Source organism: Eublepharis macularius, chromosome 10, assembly GCF_028583425.1.
Source record: "Eublepharis macularius isolate TG4126 chromosome 10, MPM_Emac_v1.0, whole genome shotgun sequence".
NCBI lineage: Eukaryota > Metazoa > Chordata > Lepidosauria > Squamata > Eublepharidae > Eublepharis > Eublepharis macularius.
The window spans coordinates 56830683-56844325 of record NC_072799.1 but is presented as its reverse complement, the minus strand read 5'-3'; the positions used below and the strand labels follow the sequence as shown (position 1 = coordinate 56844325).

The 13643-nt window shown below is 39.9% G+C and overlaps 1 protein-coding gene across 7 annotated transcripts in view; it reads left to right on the top strand.

Moving 5' to 3' along the window:
- The window catches only part of SH3D19 (SH3 domain containing 19), a 90811-nt gene that overhangs the window by 60336 nt on the left and 16832 nt on the right, over window positions 1-13643 (top strand). For 6 of the 7 annotated variants that reach the window (XR_008597737.1, XR_008597738.1, XM_054989990.1 and 3 more), the window contains 6 exons: window positions 151-255; window positions 7091-7200; window positions 9374-9432; window positions 12170-12428; window positions 12654-12722; window positions 12807-12947. Coding sequence is in view for 5 of the 7 variants with exons in the window: in XM_054989990.1 (XP_054845965.1) it covers window positions 151-255; window positions 7091-7200; window positions 9374-9432; window positions 12170-12428; window positions 12654-12722; window positions 12807-12947 (743 nt within the window). In the remaining 2 variants the exon portion in view is untranslated. The remainder of the gene's footprint in view (window positions 1-150; window positions 256-7090; window positions 7201-9373; window positions 9433-12169; window positions 12429-12653; window positions 12723-12806; window positions 12948-13643) is intronic. The other variant, XM_054989991.1, reaches the window with a different exon arrangement.

Genomic DNA, 13643 nt, shown 5'->3' with positions numbered 1-13643 from the left:
ATATGTATAATATCCTATATAATATAATAATATTCTATAATATATACAATTATATGCAATGTAATATAGTGTGTGTATGGTATATTTAATATCCTATAATCTATGTATCTTGAAATAAAGGCAATATGCTGAATTTTGTATTTTCCTTAGATCTAAATTTGGCTTCTAAAAATGAACCTACAAAAGAACAGGTAATCCAACCAACTGTTGTGCGGAAACCTACTGTGATCAGAATCCCATCAAAAGCAGCAAAAGGTAAGTTTCTTTATTATGCTTATTATGGTACTCCTTACTCTACAAAATGGACAAATTAATTTTCTCAAGATTTGATTTTGAAACAGGGTTGGAACCAAACTGGTCCTTGAACACAAAGGGCTTTATGTGTTCCACAGCTTTATTCCTCCAGCTGCAACCTTCTGTTTCCAAGGGTCCCTAGACAGGATCAGCTTTTCTGAAGGTGTAAAGTAGGTTACAAGAGGAGGAATTAGGTAGAATGTTGTTTCATGAGCAGAGCTTCAATTGTGATTCTCTGGATCCAATCCCTAGTCATTTCACTTAGGTGCCACAGCAAAGTACTATTGCATAAGTTTGCCTTGCTAAGAGATTTTTTAAAAAATTTATTAAATTGTGAAATAGGGATGTCTTGAAGAAAAACAGCTGGAAATTACATCATTTTTAGTCATTATAGTTGTTTAAAAAACTTGTATTCATATGATTACAGCCCATTTCCCCATGTTAAAAAATTCTTATTCCTAAACATATTATTTTTTTCTTTATAATTTACTTTTTAACCAAAAGGAAATTTTCAAGGAGGTCCAAAAAACAGAGTTGGCAATCCTGAAAGAACTGAAGCTGTCCTGTGTTTAGAACAGAAACATGTCCATTGAGTATTCATTAAAATGTTCTCTAAGCCAGTATTGAAATGAACATGCTTTTAAATTTGATATCTAAATGTCAAAGTTCTGAACAAGAATTTCAGTAGTTCTACTCTAAACTTGTGGATTGCTCTTGGTTGTATAAATGTTGTGAATTCAACAATCTGTTGAGGCTTGTTTTATTTCAGATGTATTTCAGTTCTGTAGTACATAAATGCTCCACTGCTCAATCTTAGCAGAAATCTGTTTGTCTCTCTGCAAAACTGACTGCCCTTGTCTTTCAGCACAGAAAAACTTCCACAAGGATAGGGAATTACAGATAAGAGCCACAAGAACAGTTTTTGTATTTGTTGCAACATTCAAAATGTAATTATGATTTTTCCTCCTTTTTCCTGTTATTTGGAAACTCTTAAATTAGACTAACCTTCTCTTGTGGTAGGGACAACACAGGTTATAGGGGAGAGTAGGGCAATTGGTAAACACCCAGGGGGACCTGTAAAGTGAGGAAAGGTTTTCCTAAATCAACATTTTAGGGCATAGGGAAATTGGTAAGGGGGCTCCTTTGAGCAGAGCAGAACTCTAACCAATGTGGGAGGAGGACATGCTGTCCGTTTCTCTTGGCACAGCTGTTGATATGCAAGAAGTGAAAACACAGACACAGAGTCACTTGTGCTGAGCTTTGACCCAGGTGGATTTGCCTAGCATTCTGGGCTGTCAGAGAGCTAATCCCCAGAGCAGCAGTTTTAAAACTAGGTTTTTGCTGCTTCAGGTCTTTGTTTATAATGTTAACCCTAGTTTATTCCAGTATGGAGACTTGTGTTTTTATTCTGGGATGCTAGGGCAAGAGCAGTTTGGGTATGCATGGTCACATTCAAAATGTAATTATTTGATTTCTCACTCCCTTTTTCCATTTTGCTAGAAACTTCAAATAATTTTATCAACTTTGCCTTGCTAAATTATGGCAGAAAGAAGCACTGATGTTTAGCATAATTGTAGTAAAAATGTTGGTAAAGGAAGTAAGTATTGATTCTAGGGTTACCAGTTCCCTGGTGGGAGTGGGGGATCCACTCCCCCACTCCCACCCTCCACCCCCTGCCGCAACTCCTGGCCAGTGGGGGAAGAAGGCTTGGGAACAGACCTCTCAGGTCCACTCCCAGGGCAGCACAATGATGTCACTTCCCGGGAATGACATCACTGCACTGCCCAGAGAGTGTTCCCACACTTCACAGTGGGCTGATTTGGGCCCCAAACAAGCCAGTCAAGCCTGTTTGGGGCCCAAATTGGCCAATTGCGAAGTGCACGCACGCTCTCGTGCCTGTGCGAGGAGCAAAGACTGTGCTGCCGCCCCCCTCCTGCCAGGAGGGTAAGGAGTCCTGGCAACCCTAATTGATTCCTACACTGACACTTATTTAATAAGAGCAATATTCCTTCGTGCATTGTAAGATTACTGAGTAAATCTGGAGATATTTGTTCTGAAATAAACAGAATATTATCCCTTGGCTCATACCTTGATATTATTTTACCTGTGGTTCTCTATACTCCTTGTTAAGCTCCAACCAAAAACTGAGCCTTTCTGTATATTATAGAAAATTCAAATAATTATAAAACCATAAAAATACACCAAATCCCTCTTCAGTTATTCTGCTGTGCCTAGCTTGTGCTCAGTAATACACAGACAGTCCCAAGATCTAAAAATACTCTCCCCCTGCACACACAAACCATAGGAAATAGAGAGCGTGCTATATTAATATGCTGCCACTCACACAACAAGGGGGCTTATGGCACCTAGAAGTCTAACAACTTTTGTGGTCAGGTGTGTTAAATATTGCCTAAGGGTGCATTAAATATTGCCCTCAGTTTTAAGGAAGATAGATACAAAATTATACACAGAAGGTCCAGTAATGCGAGATGTGTTATATTACTATGCAGAGCACAAATAAAACAAAATTAGTGTGGACCATTCCTAAATGGTGATGAATTCACAGAGGAAGATCATTAATTTTTGTATTGCACTAATCGCTTCCTGTTGAGCCCAAGTTTGACTGCATCAAATTTGCATATTAGTAATCAATAAACAGGGGACACACAGCGACTTGCAGGGGGCATTTCATTTCCCCATCCCCCACTATTTCCTTTTTTCCTTTCCTGAAAGACAGTGCAGCTTCCTCCCTTGTCTAGAACAGCTTAGCTAATTAAGTGCTTGCACTCAGACTAGGTGGCCTTGAGAGACAGAAAGCTTTGCTTTCTGCACGGCCTCTGTCTTAGTTCTCTGGCCAGCTAGCTTGATATCACACTGTGCTCTGATTGGTCGATTATGTTTTAAAAGCTAGCTCTTCATGTGTTTTTTTTTCTTCCTCTTGACACAGTCCGGCCCAGTGATAGGCCGTATGAGCACTTGAACCAGGGGTCATTTTGTAGAAAAAGAACTGCAAGAACTCATTAGCATAACTCATTAGCATGTGCCAGGCCACTTGATGAGGCCAAAATGGCCAGGATTCAGCTGCTGCCAGATAGGGGAGTGTTCCCCCACCTGGCAGTGGCCCGATCAGGGCTGTTTTACCCCCAATCCAGGCCCAAACAGGCCCAAAATGGCTCAAAATGGTCATTTTGGACATGTTTTGGCCTGGATCAGGCCCAAAACGGCCCAGATTGAGTCAGTGCTGGGCAGGGGAGGCCATTTGGGCCCAGATCACAGCTGAAACAGCATGGACCAGATCAGTGCTGGGCAGGCGAGTGTTCCCCCACCTGGCACCGACCAGATCCTGGCAGTGCTGGCCCCGATCCCGGCAGAAAATGGCTGAAAGTGGCCATTTTGGGCCTTTTGGGCCAGGGCCAAAAAGGACCGGATCTGGTTGGAGCTGAGTGGGGGAACCCTCCCCTGCCCAGCACTGACCCGGTCCAGGCTGTTTCGGCCCAGACCCGGGCCCAAAAGTGCCAGAAATGGCAATTTTGGGCCCATTTTGGCCAGGATTGGGGCCGTAACGGCTGGGATCAGGTTGGTGCCGGGAGGGGGACACTTCCCCCACCCGGCACCAACCTGATCCGGGCCATTTTGGTCCCAATTATGGCCGTTTTTGGCCCCAATTGAGGCCTAAATGGCCCAAAATGTTTTAAAATCAGGTGGGCGGGGCCACCTGACTTGGGGGAACTACCAGAACAGTGTTCCGGTGTGTTCCCCCTCGAAATGAGCCCTGACCTGAACTATCGGAGTATGCAAGTTAGTAGTCATTTGTCTAGTTAGATTAGATTTCTAGCCAGATTAGAATGAAGGTGTTTTTTGTTTTGTTTGCCAATTGCTTCTGCCTTGAGAGTGGCTACTGCTATCTTCTAAGCACTCTCTTAAGTTAATAAATAACTTCCTTTGTTTCATGCCTGTGTCTCGAGTGTCTGATTTACTAAGTGCAGGGTCCCCCACTTAAAAAACCCAGAGACTGGGGAGTCTCAAAGGAAATGAGGTTGTTCAACCTCCAAGAAAGGCTGCTAGGAGTTGGAGCGGCTGTGGCCAGCGCTGGAAACAATAGCTGGGGCAGGGGGGGGAGGGGAGGTTGAACTTCCCGACACCCCTTTCCCTACTTCTCTCCTTCCTACCAGCCAGCCTATCTTTCCCTGCACTTCTGTTTTCAGCTTTCCTATCTTCTCTCTCTTTGGCAGCCTCTACCTGGGAAAACTATGGCCCAGGCCCAGGCCCAGGCCAGGAATGGTGCTAGCCACTAGGCCCAGTTGCAGAGTGGGGTAGCTAATTATGCAGGGTTTTGCCCATGTTCTGATTGATCTCATTCTTTGATTGGAAAGAGCTTTGAATCAGAGATTGTGAACTTTTTTTTAACTAATAAGAAGGTTCTAGTTAGGGGCCAGTTGGGCAAGGATGGGAAGAGGCCTGGAAAAACTTTCAAAGCTGCTCATATAAATAATAATAATAATAAACCCATCAGCATCAGACGCAACCTGAATTTTAAGTAATGTAATTGAAAATCATTTTTGGCTGTGGATGCAAAATTCCTTGGAGTTAGAAGAAAGCAAAATGAAAACCAGCCGTAACCATTATGACTTTGTCAGGCTGTTGCCTCATTGATATCACTCAGTCAGTTAGCACAGAGGTCATCATCATGCATGCCAGGATCCTCATCTGGGACACTGAGCCCCACTCGCTGGGTCTCAAGCTCCTATAGAGCTGCCATTTGTTTCTCTGTTTCCTGGAAGTCCTGCAGAAAATGTGTGTGTGCGAAGAATGAGAAGGACTTTTATCCTGGCTGTTGAATGCGCACTGAGGGGAACAACAGGATGAGCAAAGCAGGTTCATAAGCTCTGGCTTTTCCTCTTTGTCACATGACAGTGATGTCATGGTTCCTGTCATGTGCTTAGTGGGACACATGCTGCTATGAGTGAGAGTTGGGTCCCAGATCTAGAAAGTAAAGATGACTGAATTAGCTCTCCTAGGGCTGAATAATTGTTTGCTAGCAATCCATGTGCATGTTTTCTGGCTGGTGCTCTATAGTGACCTGGAAGTTAGGAGACTGCATATGGTGGCAGCTCTGTGAACTTGAGGAGGAAGCCAATTATGTCCTCTTATCTTGAGGTAAAGAGTCCTTGCTCCAATTCTAGAAAACTAAGAAGGCTCAGATTTCACATTTGCCAGATGACAGAGAAAAGCTCACTTTTATTCCTTATAAAGGACCCGTGGACCTTCTGGAGCACTCTTGAGGACTGACAGCAGGTCCCCAGACTTCTGGTATAATCCATATAAAATAACATAACTATCATGGTTATCAACTTCTGGACTATTTTTTGTCAGGATATTGCTCATGCCAGTTGGATTTAGCTGATAGGATGAGACATGCGTGTCACCTGATTTATGCACATAAATTTACATAATTTTCAATTAGATCATATAAATTAGCTACAGACTCATTTTCTTTTTCCCTGGGCACCCTTGAATGAAGCTGTTTCCCTTCTTTTTCATCTTAAAAGAGAGAAAATATTATTTCTAAAGGTTTGCTGTACTGATTTTCTAAAGGAAATTACCTCACTATTGCTGTGTCAGGATGGAACTCAAAATTGTACTTACCTAAATCTCAAATTTTCTTTTCTTTTTTTTAAACACAAAGGCTAGTTTAAACTAAGAGCATAGTTTTTCTGCAATTTTAGGCTTTTAATTCTCTGTACATAGGCTTATAGAGACAACACAAACTTATACATTGAAGCGTTGTCTTTGTTCTGTTATGAATTACTGTCTCTAGAGTTCTCTCTCCAGATCTCCAGGGAAGAGATTTTAAGATGCTTTTTCTTATGAAGTCATTCCGTGTAGTAAACACTTGCTTACTACATGGAATGCCCTCATGAGAAAAAGCATGTAGTAAACACCTGCTTAGGGACATGCAAATATATGCAAATATTTTCGTAATGCCTGGTAACCCAAATAGCCCAGTTTAGCCTGGGCTCATCAAAGCCTGGGAGCTAAGCAGGGTTGACCACAGTCAGTACTTGGATGGGAGACTGCCAAGGAAGACTAAATTGGTTGCCACTCAACAGCACATTCTTCTCTTCTTGAAATAATACTGTATTTGTTAATATCCAGGTTGACTTAAGGAAATATGCAATTTGTTTGCAAAAGCCAATTTTAGACAAAGACGGACAATATTCTAACCACAGAAGCAAGAAATTTAGACTAGCACTAACTTAAAATTCCGATGCACTCCAACACAGGGCTTTTTTTCAGGGCGAACGCAGTTCCGGAACCTCTTGAAAATGGTCACATGGCTGGTGGCCCCGCCCCCTGGTCTCCAGACAGAGGGGAGTTGAGAATGCCCTCCGCGCCACTCAGCGGCGCGGAGGGCAATCTCAACTCCCCTCTGTCTGGAGATCAGGGGGCGAGGCCACCAGCCATGTGACATTTTCTCTGAGGGCAACCCACTGAGTTCCATCACCTCTTTTCCCCCCAAAAAAGCCCTGCATATATTGGAAAGACAGATACAATGCATCTTTTCCAGTGGAAACCTTAATAGAGGACCAAAGCTTGCATGCTTGACTCCTTGGTTTTATTCCAGTATTTTCCAGCATTTTTTGTAGTTCCTAATGATAGATGACCCTGGTCAAGATGAAGGACCAGTGGTTGCCAAGATGTGCTGCAGTTTTATTTGATCAATAATATCCACTGTTGTTTTACTACCCTTGTAGTCTATGTGGTAATATGTACAAATTACTAAAATATTTTTCAGTTTTAAATGAAGTTCCAGAAAGTCCTCCACCACTTCCTGTTGAGAAGCCTATTGGGAACACATCCAGTGTATCAAGCGCAAAGCCCGATAATATCAAAACAACAAAGAAGGTAGTACATCTATTTAAAGATTAAAGAGAATTGAAGAATATATTAAAATGTATTTTAAAAGTGATATTTTAAAATCACAGCTCTTAAACTATTTGGATTTATTTTCTTGAGGAGTCTTGTTTTGCTAGATTCCCAGGCTATGCAGTATAATACAATAATGTGCTAATGTGCCACAAGAAAGAATTAAAGCCTTCTTGGAGTCCAAAACTGCCACCCACAATTAGGGCAATTGCTGTATCTCTTCATGATTTACTGCACTGTTCTGGCCTCTCCTCCTACTAATGCAGCTCTGCTGGGCAAATGTAATTCTGTCACCTCTCTCATTGGGTATGGCTAGACCATTCAGCCACAGAGGCTGTTTGGGAGGGCTACATCTGACTTTCTAGAGAGTCTAAGAGTCTCTCTGTGTAAGACATCTTACACAGAGATGCTCAAGTGTAGGGAGATGCAACATTAGCCAGGAAGCATAGTTTAAAAAGACACAGCCTACGGAGATCACTCTTCAGAGGGCTTATTAATTTAATCTTCGCCTCCCCTTCAGGGAGAAGAAGGTGATTTCTGCTGGCTCTGTCTTTTTAAACTACCTTCATGTAGAGAGGTGAACTTGACATAGCCTTCAAGGAGGCAAAGATCTCCGCCATCTCTGTCTTTTTAACTTTGCGTCTCCCTACACTTGAGCATCCCTATGTAAGATGTCTTGTTTAGAGAGACATTCCTCTATTTATACTTCTGGGTGGGGGAATTGAATGTGTTCATGATCAGTTATGGATAGACAGAACAAATGAGTTCTCTGTGCCAGAAAACAATTAATGAGTTTTATCATTTGTAGTTTCTATGTTTTTTAGTGGTTGCAGCTGTTACATTAATTTTCAAAGCTCTTCATAGTACATTTTCTAATATTAATTAAATGAAGAATTTTCCATTCACCCTTTCAAAAATATATCGTCTCTCTCTTAAAGAATGGAAACATCAGTCATCTCTATGACAGGGAAGAATTTGACAATAGATTTTGTTCAGACTCATAGTGCCCTCTAAATTACAGTCAACAAGTTTCCCCCATATATCGTTCTATTGGGGGAAAAGCAATATTCTCAAATGTGTGGCCCATCTAGCAATGTGCTAGTAACACAGGAACAAAACAGTATTTCTTCTTGACAGAAAAAAATACTGTTTTGAAAAGATTTTTGGGGGGAGGAAATAATGAAAATACTTTGAAGAAATTTATTCTCAGTAACGAATATGTAGAATGCTAATATCATAGATGTGAATTAAAATGGTGACTAGAAAAGTGGCGCTATTGTAATGACCAAAGGATTTCTATGAAAGGATGTAGAATGTTGCAGTGTGTGTTCTTGAGTAGCTTTTTAAAAAGACTCTCAGAGCTGTTTACCGAGCTATACAGGTTCAATTTGGTTTGTTTGTTTTTTGGAGGTTGTCTCGGATCCAGGAGAAGATTCAAAGTTCACCTGTGCAGTCAGGCCATTGTCCTTTGGCAATTTTCTCTCTTGGTTCCCTGTCTGTTAAAATAATAGCAACTTGCCTCCTGTGTTTTTCATAAAGGCAAATGAGATAATAGATACTGAGGGAACGAGCACCTGTTCTTGGCACTGAAAACTCATCAAGCTCCACATGAGGCATACAGCTGGGAAAGAGAGTTCTAAAGTTCAGGAGCCACAACAGAGTTCCTGTCTCTTGCGATGTCCCACCTTAATTCAATGGGGCAAGCAGTCCCTTAGATACCCTAGTTACGGGCCATTTTTGGCTTGAAAGGTAATAACCAGGAATTGCACCTAGAAGTGAATTGGCAGCTGGAGTACTTTTTTAAAAACCAATGAAGTATGTTCCAAGTAGGCAACACTGGCTAGTAGTTTCATTGTCATATTTTGTCCTAATTGAAGCTTACAAATCATCTTCAAAGAACCATGAAGAACATTATAGTTATCTATAATTATTAATTGTTGTCAGAGCATGGATAAATGTGGTCAATTCCTTAAAGCCTTCTGCAAATTTTAAGTGCTGTAAATGTATGGGTAGAAAAGAATGGATTCTCTGATGGAAGTGAAGTACTGCATCTACACAGAGAAGGAAAATTTCTGTTCTTTCTTGACTTAAGCTTTTCTTTAAAGAATAATTATTAATTTTGAAATGTGTATTTCATTTTATGACTTCACAGGAATCTGAGTGTTCCAGTTTGACACAGATGTCTAAGAATGAACCTGTAATGCCCCCAAAGTGAGTAAAATATTATAGTCACAAAAAATATCATTGCTGAACTGTTATAAGAGCTGTGGGGTGCCCCTGCCCTCTTGCTGGTTGCCAGGGGGGACCTGGCAACTCTACTTGTACCCCAGTTGTGAAAAAAACCTTTATTTTCTTTTAATTATGTAAGGGAGTAAGGATTATACTACCTTTGAGGACACTTTCTCCAACTATTTCTGCTCAGGAGAATAAAAAATGTTATATGCTATCTCTTTCAAGCAAAACATAGAAAACAGCATTACCTTCTGGCAATAATTTAATGCCATACAAACACTGGTCAAAGAGTAAATCATAGAACCGTAGTAAATCCAGCAATAAACTAAAATGAAAAATGGCATGCATGAAGCTACTTCCAGTGTTATTCTGGTGCAGGCGTTCCCAATCTTTTTGAGACTGTAGGCACCCTTGGAAGTCTGAGACATGATGGTAGGTGCAACCACAAAATGGCCACTGCAGGAAGTGGAGGCAACTGTTAGGAAATGAGGTTTTAAATAGTCACTGTAGAGTTTGTGTAATGGGGATCTGAGTCCTATGGAAGTTTTTATGAAGTTCTGCTCTACAGAACCGTGCTAAACCCTATAAACAGCAGGTATACCGTAAATTGGAAATACAGTGCTGATCTTCGTAGACTGCTCGCTCTGTTTATGGAACTGGATCAGTCCAGTCTAGCATATTAGAAAAACAAAGCTCTTTCTTTTCAGTCGTTAAGAAGTGATGATAATAGGAGTAAGCTCTAGAGGGTTGTTTCAGCAAGATTCAGCTCATCTCAAAGGAGATGATTCATTATTCCTGTTTACATAAGAATGGCTTTTATTTTTTATTTTTGTATGCTTAGTATTACATGTTTGATGGTTTTCTGTTTAAGAGTCTAGTATATATAAACTATGTCCTATCCTTTTCCTCATTTAAATGCTTTCTGATTTTGTCTTTTAAAGGTGTAAAAACAAACAAAACAAAACAAATGTTTAATTGGTAATTTGCCAAAATGATGGAAAATTGCTTTTACAGAACCTTGCTATTTAATTGAGTTGCTTAATATGGGGGGGGAGGATAATGTGTGATGGGCATGGATATTAGCTAGAGAAATTTAGTGTGAAATGGGTTTTAGAAGGGCATGTAATAGAATGTATGTCATGGAACAAAAATAGTGCAAAAATATTTAAAAGGTTCTGATTATAATAAAAGAGGAAAGGTGGTGGAAAGCAAGACAGTGCAAGATTTCTGTGCAAACCAGTTGAGTGAGGGATTGAGGAACTGGTGTACAAACAGTAAGATATTCATTTGTAGCATAAACGGCACTACCTAGACAGTTGAATATCAGTATATGAGCTGCAACTTTATGTGAAATCAATTGCTGTATGACTAGGAGAATTACTGAAACAAAGCTTATCTGTACACAAGGCCGCTACTACAGAGCCAGCAACAGGAGAGGAAGAGCGAGCGGGATTCCATTAGGAGGGGGCAGAGACACATGTGGGAGTAGAGCTGTGAACTGTATCTTCCTTGGTCTTCTCACGAAGAAGTATGCAACACAAGAACAAAACAGAATGTGCATTCCCATCCTCTCACTCACAAAATTAATGTTTGGTAAAGTAACTGTGTTAGGAAGGTGAAGACGCAGCTAATACGGAGAGCGCTGGGAAAAGAGGACAGTTTCAAAACTCAACATGTTCTGAGCTGCTAAAAATGTGCATGCCTGTATAATCAGAGTTGGATCAAATCTTTTTGTTGCTTGAGGTAAAAAAAATTCCAAATCCCTCCGTCCTGAGGATTTAAACATAATCATTAAATTAAATGACATGATGCCTTTTAATAGTACCCCAAAATCTCTTGCTAGAAGTTGACTGCTTCACATTGCCTAATGGTAAGGCTGACCGTATGTTTTCCTTATAGTTTTGATTACCCTTTGAAACAACAGCAGCATTTAGATAATGCTTTCAGTGTTCAAAGGGCATAAAATACTGGAGGAAAGCCACGTATGGTTTCAAACATAATACAATACAAAAGCAGAAAGATTTTTTGTACAAATAGGATAGCAAAAGATGTTTCTCTCTGTCTGTCTACCTCATACTGCTTCTTAACTTCTTCTTAACTTATAATTTATTACTTATTAACATATTAACTACTGAAATGTAAAAACTAGACCACAGTTGAATGGCTGTGAAAATCAATCACAAGCACATAAAAATTAATAACTGAAAGAGTGATGGATCTACTATTATATCTTCTAATACAAGAGGTAAAAGATGTTTCTGCAGAGACACCTGAACCACCTATTGATCTTCTGATTGAACAACTGAAGCATGGAGCACTAGTATGCAGGCGTATACTAACCTCTGCTAATAACCACTTGCAGTGTCTTACTGCTGTTTTCACTGTTGTCTCATTAAAAACATGTCAGTACAATTTTACTGATTGTTTTAGTTACTCAATGAAAAGAAATGTGGGGAAATCACCTATTTGTTGTTAGAACTTCCATATTGAAATAAGTGGAAGCACAATTATTAATGTTGTGTAAATGGTTTTTCTAAAGCCTGTTTATAATTTCCTAATATTCTGTCCTGTTGGCTCCACAAGCCTTTAACTTCAGACAGCTGAGCCACTGCACATCCATCACCATAATCAAATTCTACATTATTTGTTTACATAAGTATATTAAATATGCGTTTGTTATATTATTGTAATTTTTTGATGCTTGGTTAACTTCTAGATCTGTTGAGGGAAAAAACATACCAGCTCGACCTCCTCCACCTAAAGGCGCCCCAGGAAGGCCACCACCACCAAAGTCCGCTAAGACCTCATCAAAAATGGATAACTTTTGTCGCTCATCATCTGACACAACCCTCCACAAAAAACACAGCAAGTTTGGCTTAGGAGTTAAGAGGGCAAAGAGTCAGATCACTAAAAATCAAGATCCAACATTACCTCCTCGACCTAAGCCAGGTCATCCTCTCTACAATAAATATATGGTAAGGAACGACAATGGTGTACTGTAACTGTAGAATAAAAATGTGGTTCATGAGCTGAGGAGAGGAAAACCATTGCAGTAGAAAATACTGGGTAGATTGTCTGACTCATAAGAGACAGCTTCTAATGTGTAAATATTCATTTATAATATTTGAATTATTTGGTAGATTTTGTTGACTTTTGGTAGTGCTTGTGTGTTTTAGTAAAATATGAATAATTGTCTTCAGCTTCCTGTGCCCCATGGAATTGCCAAGGAAGATATTTCTCCCCAAAATACTGGAAGCCTTTCATGCAAGGTAAAGCAGTTCTGTTTCTTGTGGGTGCTTGTAGATATATCTGCCTTATAATCATCTGCCTTATAATGATTTTGTATTTTAAAGCAGGGTGATGTCCTTGTGCTTCTGGATCACATTGACAACAATTACATTGAATGCCAAAAGGGAGAAGGAACTGGCAAAGTACGGTTATCTCAGGTGCAAATAATAACACCAATTGATGAGAGTTCAAGAAGCAGACAAAGGGTATGCATTAACGTATATGTCAAGAATTGCATCTAAAACATTGAACAGAAAGTAGCCACAACAGAGTGATCTGTTCCTCATATCTTAATACTAATTTCTATAGTGCAGTCAATTTTTCCTTTCAAAATAATTTTCATCGGAACAAAGCATCATAGTCTGAGGTTGCACTGAAGTAACAGTTGGTACATTGCAAGACTAATCCTCTTTTTGCTGACATGAGTATGGAACTGTTAGGCATTTCATGATTTTGGAACAATGTTTTAATTGTTCTTTCAGAAAAGTTCTAACAGGACTTATCTGTAATACTAAAAATAAAATGTATGTAGACTGATTCCTAGAAAAGACTTGGCAGTCTTGTGCTAAGTCTCTACTAGGAATCGGAACTGCTAATGATATTATAGAGTTAATACCTCCGAGAATTAGAAATCTTCCCAAATGTAGAAAAGCTTACACAGACACATATCTCATTTACAGTAACCAAGTAGCTGCATGCAATTTCCAAAGACTTGATTTTTCTCCCCCGCTGATGCATGTACTATGCTGGTTTAAGACCATTGATTTTGGATGAGATCAGGCAGTATTAAATCAGGATTAACTGAGAAAAGAATCAGGCCTACATTTCATGTCTGGCTGGCAGATTCTTTGAAATTGGCATTTAGAATCATAAATCAGTAAAGGATCTGTCTGTGATGGCTG